At 36.8% G+C, this 24,143-nt stretch overlaps 1 protein-coding gene across 3 annotated transcripts in view; it reads right to left on the reverse strand.

Moving 5' to 3' along the window:
* Nucleotides 1-24,143, reverse strand: part of MMS22L (MMS22 like, DNA repair protein) — a 95,853-nt gene that overhangs the window by 56,166 nt on the left and 15,544 nt on the right. For 2 of the 3 annotated variants that reach the window (XM_035561753.2, XM_035561754.2), the window contains 7 exons: nt 22,254-22,384; nt 18,192-18,305; nt 16,828-17,007; nt 11,283-11,345; nt 4,010-4,129; nt 3,426-3,652; nt 506-1,015 (listed from right to left, as the gene is read on the reverse strand). In XM_035561753.2, coding sequence (XP_035417646.1) covers nt 506-1,015; nt 3,426-3,652; nt 4,010-4,129; nt 11,283-11,345; nt 16,828-17,007; nt 18,192-18,305; nt 22,254-22,384 — 1,345 coding nt within the window. The remainder of the gene's footprint in view (nt 1-505; nt 1,016-3,425; nt 3,653-4,009; nt 4,130-11,282; nt 11,346-16,827; nt 17,008-18,191; nt 18,306-22,253; nt 22,385-24,143) is intronic. The other variant, XM_050709910.1, reaches the window with a different exon arrangement.

Raw genomic sequence — 24,143 nt, forward strand, 5'->3', positions numbered from 1 at the left:
ATGATTTCCTTCTTTTCTAACAAACCTTAGACAAGTATTTAAGACTCCATAACTGTTGTGTTTGATTGCAACCTTGCTGAAAGAAGAAAAAAAGAATTAGAATGAAGTCTGAAAAACAGAAAATTCACTGGGGAAAGAAAAAAAACACCACAAATAAACATTACTTCAGTAATTTAGTACAGATAATAGTTTCAAAATTTCCTGTGCCAAAAAGAAATAATATCTGAAACAGTGGCAACTGAACAACTTTCTACAGTGTCACTAATTCATTACAAAATATCAAAGACAGCAAACCTGTGTTAATTGAAATAGTAAGGAAACATTTCTAAAATTCTAAATGCAGCAGGGCATTGGCAGATTTCAAAATTTAACATATCATTCACAATCCTCTAAAGTTATCTTTTTCCTTTTGCTCTATTTCAGTAAGAAATTAGTATGAACTACAGCTTAACCTGAACACAAAAAACATTCCAGTCTATATCCACAGTCTAACAAAATAACTTACCTAAGTCTGGCTAGAACAACCTGAAGAAAATTCAGGACCATACTCAGTTCAGCTCCTCGACAAGCAGGCAGCAGCATAGTAAAGCCATCATTTAGTAACTTTTCCTCAGAAAGGCTCAAGTAGCAGCTGGTCTCAAACACTTCTTGGACACCATCAATGTATGTTGAAAGTAGAGTCCAGAGATTTTGTTTCTGTGTGTAGTCATTTTTGGCTACCAAAAACTCCTTTGCTTTGTCACGGAAAGCATTTGAGAGTTTCTCCGCTAGGACACTAATATCCATATTCTTCTCAACATATATCAAAAGGAAAGCAAAATGACCTCTCCAAATGAGAGCTCTCTGAGACATGGTGACAGAGGATGGGGTCAGGAAATCCAGAAGATCCAGCACTCTACTCACTATATCTTCTGTCTCTGCCACAATTGCTAGCATAAGAAACAGGTTAAAAAAGTTCTGCAGCCCCACTTCTGTCAGCTCCTGCATTCTTTTCCGATGGAACTTGGAATAAATTCTACATTAAAAGAAAAAAAAAAACACAACAAAAAACAACAAATCAAGAAAGAAAGTTTTGTAAAGCATTAAATTTTCTATCCACTTGATACACAAAAATTGCATTTTCCTGCTTTTAGTTTACAGGTACCCTGTAAATATCCTCTTTTCCTTCCCCTCATCTTCTCTTTTAGCTAATGGAACACATTATTACAATTTGTGGTCCACTGTAAGGTACAAATTAGAGTTTTCAGCTCAGATACAGCCTAACCTTCCTATCTTATCCAACCTCCCATAGAAAGCTGAGCACAGTGTGATGAACAGACTCTATTTTGTCAGTGACACGTTTCCTCCATACCATGCCTTCACATCATACAAACTCAGCCCATGAAGGCTACTGGGATAGGAAGCAATTTAAGTGGTATCTCTCAGTATTAGTGAACAGATCCTGTAGCCCAGCTTCTTTCCTAGCAACTGTTATTTCCAGGTGGCACACAGAAAACAAAAGAAAAAAAACAGGAGCCCTCCTTCCTTTAGATACCAATTTCTCTTCTTATGTTACACTACCAAAGTTTGCCTACTCAACTGTCACTGCAGTAAAACTAGAAGGAAGATTTTTGATGGAAAGCCCCCTTTCTCTGCAGTACTGCTCTTTATTGAAGGCCAATTGTATGAATTGAGGATTACAAATCTGGGAGAAAACAGGGAAACTGGGAGAAAACAAAGAAACAGGAAACAGGAGGCATTTGGGAGAGAAACCTCTACTGAGCAGAAAGATTTTAAGAAACATTAGGATGTATTGCTTATACAATAGTGTTAAGTCATACGCTGAGAAGCACGGCTACTTTGCAACTTTTAAAGTACCTGGCAAAAAGCAGAAATCTTTCACGCAGTTATCTTTCATGCTCAGATCTAGACTTTTAAATAAAAGTCACCATTCTTATGAGAGAGGAATAAGATGAAAATGGGTAGCTTAACTTTCCTTCTGTGCAATTAAAAACCTGGGTACATGCTTCACCTTTAATTTAAAGTGAGTTCCACATACAGTAGTTAAACATCCATAAAGGCTGTTTTCCTATCCTGTCACCTGGAAAAATAGTTGGAAGTGGTGCTGAGGTTATCAAATCTAGCCACCAAAAATTATAGCAAATCCAATTAATGTTGTTTAGTAGTAAATTACTACTGACAGGCATTTACGTTCTTCATGCATCAATTAATGCTTGGTTAGCTGCTGAAAACAGAGTTCATCCCAAAATCATAGCTGTAGGCTGTTAAATTTTGCTACTTGTGTAATTAATTTATTCAAGTCATAAGTGATGAATACTGGTTGAGCAGACTGACAAAGTGTGTGTTGTGTATTATTATTCCCCCTCTTAAATTAGACAAAGTAACAAGCTATAACAACACAAAAATTTAAGTCTAATTTGTTTTCAGTGAAAATGAAACAGACTAATTAAAATTACTAACCAAAGCAAGACACTGATTCTGCATATAACAATTTATTTGTTTCAATATGTAGTTGTAGCAATTTTAAAACCCAAACTTTACTGACTGTAACAACTCTTGAAGCTTACATAGCTAGTACACACATTTTCCCCTTCTGATAGCAAAGATAACCCTTCTCTTTTGGGAGAGACATACGACATAGCTCTATAAGGTCTGCATGCACATTTTATCCATTTTTTTATTTACATATTAACTTAATCTTAAAAATCAAAACCAGCAAAAAACTCCAAAACAAATCTAAGTCAGTTATAACCAATGAAAGAAATCTTAAGTGTTAGCACCTTTAATAATCAGTATGATATCATTACTAAAAGTTTTGAGGACTCAGTAAGTACACGCAATGTCACAATTTTGATTAAAAAAACATAAATATGTATGCTGTTAAATATCATGACTTAGCACCTCTCTTAATTAGTATGTTTCAGAATTAAATGAAAAAGTAAAACCCTCACAAAAAAATATTGTGAGAAATGTTGGCAACCGTATAAAGGAAAAAGGAAATATAAAGGGAATTGAAGGCTTAGCAAGAGCCAGGCTGTATGTTCTTAGACAACACATGGCTTACATGCAGCTCAAAACAGAATTTCTGTGCTTTAATTACATTACCTTACTGGCAACAGGATTGTACCACTGCATAGTTGCCAGTATACCATATTCCTGGCTGGTGGGATGAAACAAATCATCACAGGCTGCGGATGCCAAGATGACTCTTGGACCCAGCTATACACCTGTCACAGCCTTAGCTGGCAACAGAAACGAAACGGAACAACTGCCTTCTTCAGACCACGAACACCCCGGATCCTTCACCCCCTTTACTTTCTCATGAGCGCTGTACCCCACTTTGCTTTAGTGTGTGCCTCAAAGGGCCATGCAGTCAGACCGACTAGATCTCTTATAGCACGAGACAAGCCAAATTGCAGCCATACCGTCCTTTAATTTGTTTCCAAGGATGCACGCCACTGTTCTCTGCCTCTTCTTTCATCATCCGTGCCAAAATGCTGAGAAAAATGAGGTAACTGTTGCTGGACTCGTACAGGGTGGGGATCTGCTGTTCACAACAGCAACTTTTTACCAACTCAAGCATTGACAAAGAAGTTTTACTGATATTTGCCAGACCCTTCAGACCAAGCCACGGAACAGTAAAGCAACTGTTCTAAAAGAAAAAATAAAACACATAAAGAAGATAAGTAGCAATAAATGTTAATATTCCAAAGACAGTAAGATACAATCCTTCACACAAACAAAAGGGCATGTTCGTACCACAACTCCAAAAATAAAGACACATCAAAAATGTGCAAAGTGCTTTCAGAAGATCTTAAAATCAGTAGCCCTAATGAAGAAAAAAAGATACATTCTAATTCATATAGCAAATTCAGGCATACTGCCATTGACTAGTCAATTTTACAGAAGTATAGCAATCATGTTTGGCTAAAGGGGAATCAGAATTAATTGCTAAAAACTGAAGATGATCCACATGCAATTCTGTATTTTTATATATTCATTTACTTACCAGGTTCTTGCTGTAATAATCCCAGAGTATGGTGACAACAGATAGGTTCCAGTCCCAGAAACTACTCAAAGTCAAACAGCACTGAAGATACATTCGTAACTGTTCCTCTAATACACCAGTCTTGCAAAGGGAATAAAAAGTTTAAATGTAGGAGGGAAACATCACCATGTCTACATATAAACCCAATACTATCAGACTACTCAGAATAATTTCTTCATATAAACATTATTTCTCTTAGAATGACTCCAGAGGAGGGCCACAAAGATGATAAGGGGCTGGAGCACCTCTCCTATGAAGGCAGGCTGAGGGAGTTGGGGTTGTTCAGCCTGGAGAAGAGAAGGCTCTGGGGAAACCTTATAGTGGCCTGCCAGTGCCTAAAGGGGGACTACAGGAAAGATGGGGAGGGACTCTGTGTCAGGGACTGCGTTGATAGGATAAGAGGTAATGGCTTTAAACTAAAAGAGGGTAGGTTTAGCTAAGACAGAAGGAAGAAACTCTTTACTCAGAGAGTGGTGAGGCACTGGCACAGGTTGCCCAGGGAAGCTGTGGATGCCCCATCCCTGGAGGTGTTCAAGGCCAGGCTGGATGGGGCTTTGGGCAACCTGGTCTGGTGGGAGGTGTCCCTGCCCATGGCAGGGGGGTTGGAACTGGGTGGTCTTCAAGGTCCCTTCCAACCCAAACCATTCTGTGATTCTCAACAAATATAAAGTAAATGGCATCTGCTATTACAAACAATGAACTAGAATATAAAAGCTGACATACACAGAGACATTGTCATCCAATGCATGTTGTAATGCAGCCAGTAAAATAGTTCATCGTGCACCCTTTCAGGTGTCCACACAGTTGTAGACTTTACAGTAGCAGCAACCTCAATACTGGGGGCCTAACTTGAAACACAATTGCACGGTATAGGACCTTACAGAACAGTAAATAGGGCACTACACTGAATGCATAAGAAGTCAGCTGAATGTTTAAACCCTTCTGTCATATATGTCCAAAGGAAAGCTCATTCACCACTGATACAGAGGGAAGGTACAGCTATCTGGAGAGGTCATGCTTCTCTTAATAGAACAGAAAATGGGAAGATCTTTAATTTTTGAATCATGTCCCTTGTTAAATTCCTGCAACATTGCAATATTGATAACATCCCAGACAACTCTAAAGGAACAGCAAATAAGCCTCTGAACAATTGCTAATGAGTTCCTCTGCAGAAATAGAAACATTTTCCAAATGCTTCCATCAGTTCCAAACTTTGCAGACAAACCAAAGACAACCCACAGTAAAGAAAATAGGAAATTCCAAACAATTTGAACACAGTGAAGCATTCAGATTGCAATTGTGAGCTACTGAGAGCGGGACAGCTTTTGATGTCAGCAAAACTCGACTTGCATCAGAACTAGGACATAAGGAGCTCCCCACTCAGAATGAAATCATGTGTTTAATCCAGCCAGTTTTAGGCATCTACCTCAGGATGATAGTAAATATAACACCCTGGGAGGACTTGACTCCACTTGTTCTGTGACGAGAGAAAGCCCTGACCTACTTTCAAATACATCTAAATACTACACAGGCTTGGAAATCCTAAATGTGTATGATGAGCTAAAGAACGATACAAAGGGGAAGAAAAATAAAAGAGATACAAAATGGTTGGACTTGATGATCTTAAAGGTCTTTTTCAACCTAAATGATTCTCTGATTCTGTAAGATGAGACTTACGACTTAAAATCACAGCACCAGGAAAGAGAATGAACAAAACCTCATTCATGTCTCAGATAAATATCAGGAAGCTTTCTCTTTCAGTTCCAATTACATCGCTGGATCATGGACTATACAGGGTCCTGGTTTACACATGTCCCATGTTAAGCCAGTTCAGAAAATGGTTGAATAAAAAAAACAAAACAAGAAGAAATACAACAACAACACAAAACCAAACAACCTACCTACTGATGCCAAGCAAAAAACAACATCAACTTGTGTTATATTTTTGTTATATTTAATGGTCTTTCATTAAGTACCTGTTACTGAAAGACAGTGACTTTAATTTCACCCAAAATGGTATCTCTTATGGCTTACTATGTCTTAGATCTGTTTCCCCCCAAGTTTCAATACAACATAGGAGTTATAACTCATAAACTTATCTCTAACTTCATAAATCTGGATATACATTCCTGTAGAAAACATTATTTTCTACACTTTATTAGAACACTGTAAGCACTTACACCAACCATCTACAATAACTTTTAATGTTTGCCTTCTCTTATGAATAATTAATCTAAGTTATACACCTTCTAAAGAGGTATATTTTTTAAGCAAGTTGAAAATTGAAAAGGCATTTTCAGTTGTCATAGAAAATTACACATTCAAGACATTACATATAACGTATGGAAAACACTGAAGCGTCCATAGAGAGGACACATCAAGAGAGTAAGACAGAGAGAATAACAGTTCAAATACAATAAAAATGTCAACAAATGAAAGGTGATCATCAAGAATTGTTCTTAAATGACATAACACTACATATAAAATCAGTAGTGTCCCCACAATAAAAATAATCTCACCCAAAACCAAGGGACAGAACTGCAGCCATTTTCAACTGTGCTATTTTTCATGAATAAGAATCTGGATATAAAACAAACTGCAGATGAATATATCTATTCCTCTAGAGAGATCTACTCCATTACAAAAGATGACAAGACAAACAAAAACCACGCATACCCATTTTGGAAAGAGAATGCTTAGTCCTAAAATAGTAATTTGTGCACAGGATTATATTTATGATCTAATTTAACAAACAATGACTATTTCAATTAAACTAATTCAACAGGAAACATGGTATTGTGAGCAACTTCAATTTCAACCATTATTTCTCTGTCCAACAATAGTTTTAGAACGGCTTCCAAAACCAAGATAGTACTGAAGGCTTTATCTTGAATTTAATATGAAAGAGTTCTCCAGACTTCTAATACCCCTGGGATTAATGGATTCTTTCACTTCTCTTTTGCTTAAAATGGTCTCCTGCACTGCTGGAAACACTATGAGAACTCTTGAGGTAGTCAGCTTTTAATTTATCGCTGAAGGGAGGAACACCAGATACTATCAAAATGGTAGTATTATCTAAACACAACATTTTTCTATTATGACCTCCTACTGAAGTAACAAAATTGGTTTCCTAGAACACAAGCAGTTCTGTATTTCGTTTAGATTAGAATTAAACACCAAAGTAGTGAAGGTATAATAAAATTGAGGCAGAAATCAATCATGAAGCATTTACTTCCCCAAATGAGAGAAGGCTAGTAAGACAGACTGCTATCAGCCCTTACAAACAAACGAAAAACCCCTTTTGATTCTCACAATAAAAGTTCCTAACAAATTCATCTTATACTAATAACCCATTAATTTAGTCAGTTTGATGTTGCCTAGTATACAAATACAGATGTTAATATTCGTTAACATTCCTAGTACAGTAATTTTCATTTTGTGCAAACAGAATTGTAGACCACCTCTACCTTTGTCGTTAGTCCCAAAACAGAAATCCAAATTACAAAAGAACTAGGCAATACATCACATAACCAGTTTCCAATAAATGTCTCAAGTGTTGAAGATGTTGGTCGTTGAATATAACTGCTGGTTTTGCGATACAGATGGGAAATCTTTCATACAAGCAATTGTCTTCAACTCTATCTATCAAGATTTTTAAAAAAAAAGGGTGATTTCTGGCTGAGAAACTCACCAATCTGTCAACTGTTTGAAACTGAAAAGATATATCTAAGGAATCATAGAATGGTTTGGGTTGGAAGATACCTTAAAGATCATCTAATTCCTGCCATGGGCAGGGACACCTTCCACTAGACCAGGCTGCTCAAAGCCCCATCCAACCTGGCCTTAAACATCCACAACTCCTCTAGGCAAGCAGCACTCTACACTTGCCCAGGTATCCACTACTGCTCTTGCCTTTATTTACAGCCTACAGAGTACCTTTACTTCCCACCTATATATTGGTCCCCCCTAACCTGAATAGCAGCTTCACATCTTGCCCTTGTTCAGCTATATCCTTGGAGGCAAGGACTTCCTACCTGGAGACTGCAGCTGCACTGCAGCACCCCTCTGCCACCTTTACCTGGACATGGGGTACCTTCCTCAGGAAGTCTTTATCACCCCCAAAACCAGGCACATGCTGCATGAAGGTAGCTGAGGTTCTCTGCTGTCTGCACGAGGGCTGCCCTCTCCATACTAGGGATGACCCACATAGCAAACTGGAGGTGAGAATCCATGGGCCAGACTTGCTACTCAGCATCATGCCTGTGAAGATGGACCACCACAGAGGCAGAAGCCATGCATGCAGGGACAGCAGGGACCAAGAATCCAGAGCTCCACTCTGTTATTGACACAGTATTTACCTCACGAGAGAGGTGTGTTCTATGATTACCTTGAAGATTCATTGGTTTAATTCATTAGAGCTGTTCTCAGTTAATGTGACTTGAGTGTTCTGGTCACTTTATCCATCACCTGCACCATTGATATTTTCCTGAAAACCTTAGCTTTAATCACTAAGTTCAACCGTTTCACTGCAACTACCAAAAAGTTGCAGTTTTGACACTGGTTAGTCATTTTTGCATCCCAATATTGAGCTGTCCTAAGGATGTAAAAGCTAACTCTAATGTCTGCTGATCCATCAGCATAGGTGATGGTTCTTTTCTCTACTTTCATGATGCTCCCTTACCCTCAAAATTCATACCTGCAACAGTGGCTATTAAATCACCTTTTCACAACACAGAAATTGACGGTCATGTGAAAATAAATTATCAGTTACTGGTAGGAGAAAGATTATCAGTTTACATTGCAAATTTATGATACATACCTTTCTCAAACACACAAAAATATGCATATTTAACTTCATCTCAATTTCCCTCATCTGTTGTATATTTCCATTCACTTTATGTTCCTACCTTTACTGTCTATAAGCTTTTGAAATTAAGGAGCAAGAAGCACAAGTGAATTATGAAGTTGATGGACATCATTTGAATCCAGTGGTATTAAACATAACCAGATTTTAACCTCCCATACACTTAAAAAAAACGAAGGTTATAATCACTAATTCCTGCCCTCTCTTGTAAATGAGAGATTCACTACAACCATTTCTTCCAACACATTTTGCAGAGCTATTACTGTGCATCTCTATGAACTCTTCTATAGAGCACATGCTTAAAAGGATGGCTTAGGTAGGATTCACTAACAAGCTAAGGCCAAGCCTTAGTGGGCAATATCTTCAGTACTGTCCCATTGTTCATTTCAAATAGGAGTCTTCTCCCTTCTTCTTTCCCTGCTTGTCCATGTTCCATTTCATTACTGACTTCTTGATACTTCATTGTGCTTCCCATTCCGACTTTTCCTGGTTTCAGAAATACTCACTTAGCAGATACTTCAAAGATACAAGTGGATAACACAAAAAGTAAAAACTGAAGGTATGAAGCTGAGAGACTGACAGAAGAGATGGACATGCCTACTGGTAAAGGAAAAGCTCCCTCCTAGACACTGTCAGGAAAGTTGGTGTGCGAGAAAAGGAAGGGAAATGCATTTTTTAATAAAAGTATGTAACATGCACTCACATATACATATACAGATACAAATGTTCTCCAAGGAGCATTTCCTACAACAATTAACTCCATAATGGAAAAAAGGAAAAATTTCGAGAAAGGAAATAAGGTAGGTGACTCCTTGGACTGTTGGTAATAGTTGCAAACAACTTTGGCAAACAGGAGTTTGTTTCAAATCCAGCCATAGCTGCCTTTGGAACTTAAAACAGACATCTGCATCGTATTTCTGTGTCATTATTCAAATCTTCTGAACTCAACCATCTAGCTACCTTATTGAACTGTCTACAAATCAATACCTGTTTAACAAAAGCATCAAAAATGCTGTGTATTTTATGTATATTCAGCTTTAGGATAATATTTATTTTAAAATAGTAAGATTTCACAAGAAAAGAGGAACATTTAAAAAAAATATGTAACGTGTCCTCTTACTGTCGTCAGGTTGCTGACATACAGAACATTTTCCTACACAGGAAAATGGCTAATAAACTACTTCCGATATCGTTGCCTCATATCTCATCTAAATTTCTCTAGTTTCTCTCCAAGAATGGTAAGCATCCAATAAGTGATGTCATCACTATAGCTTTAACGTATATGCACAGTATGCATATTCAATTATATACCATGAAATCATTCCAAAAAATGTCAACCTTTTATTAAGCCAAAATTATATACACAAATGTTAGAGTTTACATGTAATGTGGTTTTTCAGCATTTTAATAGCCAGCCTATTGTATCAACTATCCTAACGACTACAAAATATCTTCTTGTAAAAACTGTAAGAAGTATTGATCCTTACTCTGCTTCTACCACAGCTGTCACTACTGCAAGAGCAAAGCAGTAATAGCAATAAAAAAGAACTGATTCCTCTTCTGCTTTCAGCAACAGAACTTTGCAGGATTTTTTCCATCTGAGACCAAATATAAAAATAAACATGTTTATTCTCATTTTAAGCATACACAAATTAAAGAAATTATTTTCATAGGTGTTGCTGTTACCACATTTGCAATTTGTATCACGCAACTTCATAACAAATTTACAGAGCTGCAACGTAATATATTTAAAAACATGATGAACAGCATATTTAAAAGCATTTTAAAAGGAGGTCAATTCTGACCTCTGGGCCATGAAGCATTGCATTAACAGTTCTGCAGAAAGAAAAATGATAAGGTATGAAATGAGCGCTCAGAAACTAGAACCTTATCAGTAAGAGTTTGATTCAAGCCTGTAAGACAAATTGCTCAGCAAGGCAAGTCACCTTCCTGCTGTGATGAGGATATAGCTGAATTTTCAATGCAACTGACTATCTCCCTCATCATGTCTCTTCAACTTGATATCCTTACATTCAGTATCTGGTTTACATTTTCTAAGCATCCAGTTCTTATTCTGAATACATCTTGTCTGAGTAGCCATATACCTACCCTTCCAGGATAATTATCTTTTTCCTTTATCTGACAATTTAGCATCAAGCACAACCACTTTAAAGCAAGTGTAACTGCTAACAAGGAGGGAACCGTATACTGCCATAGTTCAAATACGTCAAGGATGTTCATTTACCTCTGATAAAAACACTAGAATTCCAAAAATACACTTGTTACTTGGTCTTTGTTTCATGCACTGTCTTTTCCAGAAAGTATCCCTGACACTTCCCATGTTCATTATTTCTTCCTTTACACACTTACTTGAGCATCAGTGGATTTTTTAAGGAGTTCTTCCACAAATTTCCAATTGGATTCCTTCTGTTTCTGAAAAATAATGACTATCAGCATGAAATAGTATTTGTATACCTCACAGGAATCATTATGTAATAATGTGAAAATAAGAAGACAAGAAATTTACAGAAATATTTCATTTCATGACAGCATATTTAGTCACCACTGAAAACAGACTTTTTGCTTTATGAATGTAACTGATATCTGTCCTAAAAATTAGATCTAAACAACAACAAAAAACCACCAAAATTCACATACCAGAGACCCAAAATAAAGGGCATGCTGTTTTAACTGGTTTAAGGGACTCATTTACAATTCCAACCTTCATTTTTAGTAAAGAAGCAAAAACATTCAGACATTTTTGATTTCTATAAGTAATGTCTTAAAACTTGTCTTTAACATTCTCTAAAAAGGAAGAGATAAGGGATAAGAAGAAGGAAAAGGTACAATCTTACTTTTCTTGTTTTTATCTTTTCAGTTTATAAACTACTTCTAACTCATTTTTCCTATGACAATCACAAAGGATTGTTATGGCTAATTTGGTAAGGAGTTCGTCAGGTAGCAATGACATAGATACAAAAAAAATGCAGGGTAGGTCAAATATGGCCCACAATTCATATTTTTCAGCTTGGGAAGGCAGATGATTGCTCATTTGAATCAACTTGGCAATGTATATTGAAAAAAGAAGTTTTTCCAATTAAGGCTATTTCCCAGGAAAAAAATAAAAATAAAAGGCAACCCAGTCAACATACTTATCATTCTTAGCTACAACTAGATCACCCAGGAGTATCAAAAATCACCTCTTACACTCAGTTATGTATATAGCTTGTATAGATAACTAGATGCTTGAAGTAGTACTTTCTTCATTGTCCTGCCTTACTCATTCCCTCCACTATCACAACTGTTAATCCTTTTATTTTGCAGATATCTGTCCTTTAAATGTCGGTCCAGAGTTTATCATAAAGAGCATCTTATTCTTTGTTAATGGAAATATAACTACTTCCCAGCAGCAACACTACTGTCCTCTGTCCTTCTCCATTAACTACAGTAGTTAATGCCATGACTTGGTGACAATTCCACACAGGATTTCAGAGATTACTGAGAGAATTTTAAAGATCAACACTTTAAAAAGATACAGCAATATATATGCAATGCAATTTGACTACTTAGTGAGTTTACATTTTTGCACTACAAAAAAAAATAATATTCTGGAAGACTGCTGATGTTAACAAGTCACAGTCTATAGACTGTTTATGGGACAAATGTGAATCAAAGAACCGATCTGCAGAAAGTTAAAGTAAAGCTGTGATTTCAGAATTCAGAAACTTCAACAATATCAATTAAGGAGTTCCTACTGCTTTCTCTTCATCCTGCCCTCACGGTTTTAACATGCCACTGCTCAGCTGTTCTGGTACTTCTGTTTGTGGGACCCAGTGAGAACCAGATCAGTGAACCAACCCAGAGCTTTAAGAATAAAATACAGAATGGAAATGGGAGGAGGATCTGGCCTAGGAGGCCCCTAGAACAGGGCCACAAATAATTGTGCCAGAACAGCAGAGGGTATATCATGCCTAGGGTGGTGTAAACAGAACTTCTTAAGCTGTTATTGATGCCACAGCCTTTGTATCATGAAACCACAGCTGAAATCCTGTCAGAAGGAAAAACCACTGCATCACTGCTTTGTGTTTTGACTGCTATAATTTCGAGACTGATATTATGTGGTTACTTACACGGTCCTACTGCAAACTCCAAGTAAAGTTAATTGACTGCTCAAAGGCCAGATTTATCAGAGATAAACAGATATTAAAGAATCACACTAAATGGCTACGAGACCTCTGGATGTCTGGAGCAGCCTGCTCAGAACATGCTTTTAGCACTCCCATAGCCCAAGGGCACACGAGTTATATGAAAGGTGTTTATAGCCACAGTTCCAGCCCAGCTGCAGTATGCAGATCACCTTACAGGATCCTGGAGTAATCTAGGGCAAACTCCTGACACCGGCTGGAACCGATTACAAGAACGCACCCGGGTTCTACCCAGACTCAGGAAAGAACAGCACCAACAACCTGCTGCACCCTTCTTGCAGCCTCAATTGTCTCTGCCTTTTAACAGACGTTTCATTCAAATCTCACTGCATTTACATCCTAACAGTATTCCCTGCTACACTGGCAATATGGCATAGCAACTGTTTCAAAGCCGTTCTTGTCAGAGATGCCTAGAATCTGCATCCTTACTCCAAACCTGCTGGCTTACCATATCCCCCCTCCACCCTGAAAGAATCCTAAAATCAACAGAACCTGGAGACCTCACAGTAAGTAAAAGTACTCCTGAAACACAAAACTTAAGCTGAGACCCTCTGGGTTCTCGGGGAGAAACTTCTGCAGAAGAAACTAACACCTGACTACCTGTAAGATCCATCCTGGGCTTCTCAGCTGGAAGTCCATGTTTGCATATCTTGCTATGCAGTCATTTCAAATTATTCAAAGGCAAGAATTCTTAGCCTCGAGTAATTCTGCCTATATTTCCCTAGCCCACAGTATATTGAAATTGACCCCTGCAATGTTCAGAAGTGGCAATTTTTCTCATTGGGTCCCATCTGCTTTTTAAATCCTGCTTCTCAGAATAGTGAAGTGGAACCTGAATGTGGGGTTAGGGAAAGAGACACCGTGCATCCCTCAGAACACAGAGGGAAAAGCCTGTGCCAAAAATTTTCTAGTTTTAAAAGTGGTTTCATGTGTATGAAATATATATTCAATATACATGAATCATTGCATATTTGAAATTACATTATATGAGCTAAAGGGGAAAAATAAAGTCTGAAACCTATTTAGAATTTTAAAAGCTTTCATAACATCCTCAAGGCCGTGCAGACCACATTAAAAAACTGAAAATCTTCCACAGATGACATAGGCTTAGAGGCAGTTTTTGCTAGGGAGCACATGAATAACTATCATTATGACACATCACCCTCCCACCTCTGATCACAGTTAATTAAAAGAAAGCATGTGTCATGAAGCTATCACGTCAGATGTTTAACCAACAAAACAGGACTACACTGAGTCCTGATGTAATTCCACTGACTTCAACAAATTTATATCAAATTTTATCCTACTATCTTCAAAGAATGTTTGAGGATGTATTTCATGGGAAGAAAAAGAAATTATTACCATCAACTATTTACGACAGATTACATTCTTGTTGCTGACAGGTTTGCTTTTTTTTTTTTTTAATAAGCCCCAGTAGCAGCAGAACAGGGAACCCTGGACAAATAACAAGATTCAAAATAATGTGAGGCACTGCTAACAGTTTGAACATAAAGAGTATGGGAAACATCAAAAGAAGTGTGCACAGGATGGTCTCGTGATTTACAAATTGGGACTTGGAAATTCTCTTCTCCCAGATGGGCTCTAAGGAAAAAATATTGTTTAATCTTGGGCAAATCACTTCCTGTCACTGCATCTCAGATTCTTACTTTAAAATAAGAACAACAGGAATCTTTTTTTCCCATTCAATGACTGTTTGGCTTATTTAAATAATATAGTGCCTCGGGCAAAAAATAATCTCTCATGAGGCTAAACACATAGTATGTATCACTATGAGAGACGGGGGAAAAAAACAATGATCAAAGTAAACAGTATCACCGCATTTTGATTAGGGCATAAAATATAAGAAACCCAAGATAAATGTCTCCTCCACACTAGTTTCTGTATTCAACCTGGGAATAACCTTTTCTCTCCATCTAAGTTCCTCTAACAAGCAGGGAGTGTAGTAATTCTATCTTTCCAATGTCCCTCTGAAATATACTATGGACTGTGGTTCCCCCTGCTCCAGTACCTTGGGATCCTAAAGGATCTGTCAACCCACAAGTGGCAGAAACGTATGAGCATTTGTATGTTCACCAGAACTTCTCGCCAACAGAAACGGCTATGAGTTTTCTAACCAAGCATTCAACCACTGAGTTACTCTAACTTCCCTACATTTTTTTTTCTTTTTCAGGAAGTTTGCAAGATAAAAATCAATTAAAGTAATTTTTAATTAGAAAGTTTAATTTGACCTCGGATTGAAAGCATTCACAGAAGTACAACATGTCAACATTCCTTCACTGTTTATATACTAATGCTTTTAAAAATCTAAAGATTGAACAGGGGAAGAAAAGATAATTTATCAAAATAAATTGATCAGCCAATGTGATCTTACTTTTCCCTGTTCATAGGTCTACAGTTCATAAACATGTTTCAAGGTTTTAATCCTTCATCCTACATCAAAACAGGAAACATTTTTGAAATCTTGGTATATATTCTAGTAGAAAAAGGGTACGACATATACATTTTTAACAGACATAATTAAATTAGAAATAATAAAACACACTCCACAAGAAACTTAGATCTGATGCTTAGGAAACTGGGGAAATCCAGCTGAAATGTAAAACAAACACACAAAACAACAAACCAGCTACATTTCTGGGTCTTCAGCTATCTCTAGCTTCTAGTCATCTCCCTCTATAGTCAATTAAGGAAAATTGGCAGTTTTCATACCACTCAAAATGGATGAATTGCCTCAGTAAGTGCCCTTTTCCTTCTAAATTAATGATTACAAAGTTAAAACTAGACAGGATGAATCTCAGACTAAGAGACTGAAAAAAGAGTCGAGGTTTACATGCTCCAAAACTGCAGAAAACTAGTGAGGTCCATGCAAGAATTTGATGCACCAGTACCAAAGTGTAACCCCACATACAACTTACAGACGTGCAAGAATGGCATGTGCAGGTCTTACCTAGGCCCTTCTACATGGTAATGTCAAGTCCCTCACAACAAAATTCTCAGAAAAGAAGTCAGTAATCCTGGTCTAGCCTACTTTAGCTGGAAGGAAAAGCTAAGACCATGCCCTAAAGGTAAACGTCTTGCCACTTACTGCCAGGAGCTTGACTTTATCAGTTTTTAAACAGTGTCTGCCAGTATCAGACATCACAGAAAATTAAGCTATATGCATATATATATGCATGTCAACATGCCAATGTTGTGATGTAAAGAGAATACAATTAGCCAGACTAGAATTTATCCAGAACAGAGCTACCACTCCCCCCCCGCCAAGTGGCATTACCAACTACAGTTAATGTTTGAGGTTTATACTTCACAGAGTACAATCTAATGTGCTCAGTTCCTAGAACAGCAAACTCAGTGAAGCATTTATGCTACAGGCAGACAGTCTTAAAACACACACTACATCATTAAATATATGTGCTAGCAACTAGCCCAGATTTTTCAAGTTTCCTTAATACAGTAACCTACTGAATATCTGGTGTATGATATGAATATGTCAAGGGATGCTGGAATGCTTAGTGACTTGTACAAAGCGCTTTTTAATACTACCAACATTGAAGGATTTCATTTAAACAAACATGAAAAATCCTTTAAAACAACATCAACTGTTTTCTGCCAACAAAAATAACCAAACAAAGATTGAGACTTAAATTAAATATTATAACTTTTAGTTATTTAGAAAAAAGCATACTCACCTTTTCATCTAGATCTCCATTACGGTCAAACTGGTAGAGTGATGCCAGATGAGTAATAATCCACCAGCTAAAGCTCAATGGGTCTTTACACTGAACTGTCTCAAAAACAGATGTCCTTTCAAGGCTACTTCGTCTTTCAAATATATTCTTTAGATTTTTGTTCACCAGGCTCCAGAAACACTGTAGAAAATCCAAAAATAAACTGTTTCATAAAAATGGAACTGTGTTGAATGCTAAAGCCTACCTTAACAATGTTCTCCACAACAGTCATTTTTTATTTTTTTTATTATTTATTTATTTATTTATTTACAGAAAACAAGCAACACGACAGTCATTTAAAGAAAATAACAGAGACTAGCGGTCAGCATTACGAGAGAAAACCTGGAGCTATTTTAGGATGCTTTCCCTCAAATACCAGTAGAGAGCAATGTGAAAGTAAAACCTTTGGTCACAAGGAAGACTATAATATGACACTTCACAGGCAAAATTAAGAGCTTATGGAATGACAATGAAGAGATGATCACCAGGTTTGTACTCACATGAGAGTTCATATTAAAGTTCATTAATGAATACTTGATATGACAGATTTTTGAAAAACTCTTAGTCCCAGACTAACCTAGCAAAGAAAGAGGGACTAGTAAATAGCAGAGAATCCATCTGGAAGATAGCAAACTGAGGTTCAAATTCCCTGTTTTGTTCAAAGTCAGTCTGTTACAATACTGATAAACTGATTAATCTCTTTGGCTCAGACCCCTATTTATAGCATATTATGTCTTCCTACAGACTGTACCCATCTTTCCTAATTATGCAGAACCTCTCGGGAACTTTGCGCTTCCATTTCAACCACCTCAGCTGGGTGACACTACAATGGATGCATCAAAATCCAAGTTGTTCTTTTATAAGTAGTTTACGTACAGGTATCAAAGACAGAAACATGGGCTAGATTGATCATTAGTCTGTCTGTTCTTACATTTCTAATACCTGGAGATAAATCATTGTGTGATATAATACATAAATTGCAAACAATTAATAAAAATGTGTAAAGATGGTTTCTTTTCTGACACGTCCTACCATACAGCTTTCAGTCTGCTCCTTCACTTTCCTTAGCACAAGTAGATACTGAGTTTAACAGTACCTTAGGCCATAACCAAACAGTATACTGCAAACCTTGAGTCAGGACTTGATGCACATTAAAGAACGTGGCCTAAAGCATCACTGTGAGCACACAGTCCTCCTAAAGCAAAAATGAAGTTCAGTTCCATCGTCAGGTACGTGAACTAGTGCATTCAGGGCAGCCTGGGAACATTTGGCAACTGCACTGCATATGTAACATGAATGCATATGTAACAGTATTCTTCGATTACCTCTGTGTGAGACCCTTTATTTCTGAAGTCCAGCAGCTGAATAAGTAGAATCCACAATTCTTTAATGCAGATACAGGGATAATGGTGACTAGTAAGAGCCTCAGAAGGTCTCACCTAAAAGACAGTATGCAATACAATTATTCAGAGAAATATTATTTTTGAAGTTGCATTATATGTACCAGTATTTCCTGTTCCCCCCCCGACACACACACACACCATTTTTCCCCCCAGTTAAATAATATGGATACAATTACAGATTGGAAAGCGCATTATCCCATTAACAGTCCAAATACATCTCTAATACAACAAAGACTGTTTCCTGATTTTACATACATTATAGGTTGTACTATTTCTTAGTTTCTTCTAAGCCACTTTCAAACATTATTTAATGCAATGAAAATGGGTTTCTGAGGCCTAAATGAAAAGGAATTGCAATAAATACTGTTTTGTTCTCTGACAGTAGGGAAAAGAAAAAATGATTGATTAGATTTTCTTGATGTTTTCGGGAAGATAAGAGAAAGATTTCAAATGATTTAATAGCTATTATTGTTGTTATTTTTAACTGAAAAATCCTTAATGACTAGGCATAACGCTCCTAGAATATGTTTTTGTTGGCATGAGGATGTTAATGTTCCCACAACATTTCACAAAATCTGCTTTTCGGTAAATTTACTGCAAGGCATTCTTTTAATATGCAGAAAACAGCATATTTCAAGTCATGTACGTTATTTGATTACTATTCCATATTTAACAAAATTCACTCAGACTGATGCATTTCAAATGCAAAGCAGTCTTCTTGTGATTCATCTTTCAGTTTTACATTCCCTGAATTGTGAAACAAAATAAGCAAAACAGATAAAGGAAGTGCTAAATACATGAAAATTCTCTCTGCGCTTCAATGTTTTTAAGATCTACCAGCACTGTATTTAAAATAATCATAGTATAGACAAAACTTTTACTTACTCTGTCTCAGGACTTATGAATCTACTGTGCTGTATTCAGAGAGAGTAAAAAAAGGTGCAAAAAACTTTGCTTAAGGAGTGTAATTCAGGACATTTTACCTTCAGCAGGGACAAAATGCCAGAAATGTAGTAAGAAAAAAGTAAGACAAATCAGCTTAAACTCATTTTATCCCAAAACAATCAGTACTCCAAGTTTGAATAGTAAACCTACAGCCCTTTTAAGCCAATAGAGGGGAATGGGCACCTAGAGAGACCTATTCATCTAACACACTGCAGGAGGAAAAACTGTTGCTATACTTCCCTGACAAATAAAGGGAGCCTACGAGGACTAGCCAACTAATTCCTAGACACCTAAATTTGATGAGTTGAATCCTGGATTTTTATATCTTCTTGCTCTCCCTGCTCCATTCATGCACAACTGTTCTCGTATCACACTGGGATTTAAAATCATTTCTGGGTTTGGCAACCTAACAGTGTAAATTAAAAATTAAATCAAAATACGCAATGCCAATAACAGTAGAAGCTGTGTGAAAGAGACATTACAGAAGTGGGAGTGAATGAATAAAAACCGCATTCACAATTAGAAGAACAAGTATATCACCAGTCTCAACTTCTGTTTCAAATCTGCATAATATTCTATAAGTATACAGACTTTTTATTCATCATCCACCTTTAGAGTAATATATTTGCAATGACTGTTTTCATACAGTTCCAAATTAGATTTAAATACTGTAACACTTAATTATAAATATGATTTTATATGTATTTAACATATAAATTACATTTCATATGTATTAAATAAATGTAACAATTTGTTTTTCTCTTTCGATAACAAATCCTGCTTACCCCATGAAATTGTCAGGGTGGACCCAGGGTCAATTTAAGAATCTCATGAGACCAAGACTAGAATATTTTAAATAATTCTATTATTCACATTCCACATTTGCTACTTAGAGCTTTTCATATGCCTATGCCTCCACATGCTTCTAGCTAAAGATCTATTATGGGAATCCCTCAATAACCTGAATTAATTTTATGTACATATTATCTTGAGAACAATCATCAGCGAGACCAGTAAAGTCTATCAAAAATTCATTATTTAACTGCCAGCTTCCCAAAACTGAAGCAGCCTCAAACATACTCTGGTTATGACTCATCAGCAATGAGATCCCTCAGAAGGGAACAGCCTGCATATTGCAGATGCACTCTAACACCAGGGGATTTTATGGAAGTATTAGGTACACAACCTGTCTTACAAGTTAAGAGTTTCATGCCTTTTACCTTGAGTTGTTGCAGCAATTTGTACCTACTACTGTGCTTTTCTACAGGACAGCAGGATCTCTTCTGCAAGATATGCAGTATATGACCAGGATAGAGTATGGCTAGTAGTATCAAAGCAGGGCATTATATAGAAATCTCAGTTATCCTTTGTTTAACCCATATTGCTTTGTTCAGAGATAGTCTGGATCTCCTCTTGCAACATCAGGAGTTCAGTATCTTGGTAAGAATGGCAAATTGTAGTAAACTTGGGGTAATACAGCTCTGGTGCCAGGGATGTGCTGCTGAGAATAGAAAGAAGGGATATATATGTCTCTGCCAAATGTATCTCAGGGCACAATGAGCTCCTTGTCAAGTGTCTTGACACTACAACTCCCTAAAACACAGATTTGAAAACATGAGTATGAAGGATTGGTGCTTATGTCCCACCTTCCAAGAACACTCACAAATGCTACAAGCTGTGCTTCTGAATATTTTCAGCCCAAAGCTTAAGACATGTTTTTGTGATGAGCTGACATCGGCATCCATTATGGGTCTCAGCTGCATTTTCAACAGTTTTGAGGAACATTACATCCATCGCTGGATTATAGCAACAACTGCATACTAGAGGAGGAACCAAAGGCTACTAGAGAAGGCACCAGCTGAAGAGAGGTTTATCCAGCACAAGTCCAAGCTCCACTTCAGAAATCATTCTCAAATGTAACTAGTTTAAGATATGCAGCCCAATCCTAGGGAGAGCTGAAGAAACAGTAGTGGCAAAACAATCTTCTCTCTTTGTAATGTGGCTCTGTGGAAGTAGGACGAATCTGTCATTTTAAACATCTGGCATTTCAAAGCATCAAGCACAACGGTCAACAGATACTACTTGAATCTTCCTTTAAAAATTTACTCTCATCTGTTTGCCTTTTGAGAGGGGGAGGAGGTTGCAGTATTATCTGATAATTTAATAGATTAAAACGGATTTTAAAACATAAGACAACTCTCTCCAGAGATAGTTTAAAGAACAGTTATCAAATGCTGCTACAGCTATTTTCCCACTGACTCCATAAACGGCAATATGAAAGAAGGGGGAGTCCATTTTTCATGTCTGTGTACCAGGAAAATTATATATTATACAGTGGTCACTGCTACTTGGAGGTCTCAGTTCAGTCCTGTATTCACAGCTCACACATGCCTATCTAAAGAAGGTTTCAACACAGTCAGAGAAGATTGCACAGCTCTTTTACTAGCTGATATATGGAGCTATTATGAGTTTCTAGCTTTGGAGTGCTCAAAACAAGCAAGAAAAACACTGCAGCTAAAGAAGGAAAGAAAAAAAAAAGTTTTCCCTTGACAAACGTAAAAGAGCTGTCAGAGAAAGATGAGGTTGTGGAAACGGGAGAAGTGTAACAATAAATTGTAATATGACATTCTGTAAATGTCCAGTTAGCTTACTGCCAGGATTACAGTTATTCTTTTTGTTCCTGTTGAGAGTTTGAAAAGTTTTTTTTTTTCATCTATAGCTCTAAACCTTTTAGACTGTGCCATGTTTGGCATTAAACCTGGAACACTGAACTTATGAAATGTGGCACTCACTTCTGCTCTGTATACAGTGCATTTCAATAGTACTCCCTCATTCAACTGCCAGATGGTCATGAATAAATATAACACAATTTGAGCTCCTAACAAATAACACTCTTTAAAACATGGACATATTAAGCCATACATAACATTTAAAACTTAGCAGTAAGAAGTCATCTATGCATTGGTACAATATCTGATTCACATGTATCCTGAAAGAAGTATCTAACTGCCCATGTCCTATATAAAGGAAAAAAGTTACCTTTATATACTTGTTGATGGACAAGCTTATTAAATCAGATACAAGATTTCCACAGTGTGTTTCAAATAAACTGCTACTGGTTAAATTCTCTCCAGTTAGATTTATGAAATGGTTAGCATACACAACTTGTCCTAAAAAAAATAACAAAAGAAAATTACATCTATTTAGTTCAGAAAGACATGATTTGTTTCCTATCCTATATATCTTAAGATTGGTTTGCTGAGCTGTATGTAATTTTAATTTACAAACTCATTTGGAAATGCTCGTCCACTGTAAATTCAAGCTAGTCCCTTCATTACTACACAGAAGTCTGATATTATTCTGGTTGACAGTTGAATAGTTTGGCATTTTACAGCCTTTAATTGGCACAGTTTTGCAGGGAAATTAAGATTTATTTTTCTGCAGGTTCCTCTTTGTCACATGCCAGTGCGCATGTTCTGAAATCACAACATGTTTTGCAGATTTGCAAGTTGATGACAAACAATTCTAGAGAGGTCTAACACTTTCCTTAGGATGTGTTGATGTAAAAAGCTGGCATGATCATATTCCAACTTGAGCATTTGTAGACATTAACACAGATAAAAAGGTAAAGTTAAGAGGCTATAAGATCTTATCTCCCAAGCTTTCCAATGGTACTACTCCCTTGACATCATTGGAACAGAAGATATGTAGAACAAGACCGTAGCTTATTTTTGGAAATGCAGGGTGAAGCCCCAAATCCACAACATTGCCACTGGTCTCAGCAGCATGAAGTTCCCATTCAGCACGCTTTACAGAATGAGATGAGAACACAAGGAATTCTACAAGGTACACAGAATACAAGACAAAATAATGCACACAGACATGTCTTGACTAGTGAATTTTGTTGTTAAAAAGCACGATCTTTCTGTTACAGAAATTGATTACTATATTACTGCTCAGAACTTTACCTAGAAATAAATACAGAATTCTGGAGGACAAATTACATCCAACAGGCTGCCTATCCCTTCCCCAAAAGGGTAACAATCCCAATCCATCATAAACAGAAACCTGGAAGTTTTATAGAACAGCCAATCCATGCATTCTCCAGAAACAGGCATGCAAAACCAGTGAAAATGCATTAAGCTAAGGAAGGCTGTGTTCTGACTGTACTCAAAGCCCGTGAAAGCTAATCTGAGTTTCTATACCATTAGTTTGGCTAAACATACAGTGCATTCTTTCCAAACCTCAAGGTCACTTCAACTGTTGCAATTCCTTTATAGAAATTATATAGATAATTTATAATAATGAGGGGGTTTGTTGCAGTGGTACTGATTATAGGAGAAAACGTATTTTTGTGATTTTGCTAGCATGGAGATGAACAATATACATAATTATCACAAAGAAAATAATATTCTCTTCTGTATTTTAAGAATTTTTCTTCAGCCACCTAACTACTGCAATTGCTTTCTATGAGTTTTTATATGGTTTCTATAAACAACTACCTTTTCCCCTTTTAAAGCCCAATAAGTTGTTTTTTTTTTTTTTTGTCTTGGTTGGTTGTTTTTAAACAAAGTCCTCTGACTAAGGCTTCTTCCTTTGTCTAGTATTTTTTTAGTGTAGTATATGGTTAGCAATGTTGATTCTCTGTTCTGGTCCATCCTTTGAAACTCTTCCTACATTGTTTGCAGCGAATTGCTGTTCACTGTTAAAAATGCTCTTTGCAGTATATTTGCAATTTCAGAAGGTGTCTTGCTATTAAATATTTAGTACATTGCAAACATAGTTGAGAACAAGCTTTGTAATCTTGGTCAAATTTTGATAGAAGAAATCCCTAATATTATTCCATTTAATTTGAGCTACATGTAGGGGAGTTTAATGAAACGAAGTTACACAGGCCAAAACATTTCATAATATTCACAAAATCAAACC

The sequence above is a fragment of the Cygnus atratus genome, chromosome 3 (genome assembly GCF_013377495.2).
Source record: "Cygnus atratus isolate AKBS03 ecotype Queensland, Australia chromosome 3, CAtr_DNAZoo_HiC_assembly, whole genome shotgun sequence".
Taxonomy (NCBI): domain Eukaryota; kingdom Metazoa; phylum Chordata; class Aves; order Anseriformes; family Anatidae; genus Cygnus; species Cygnus atratus.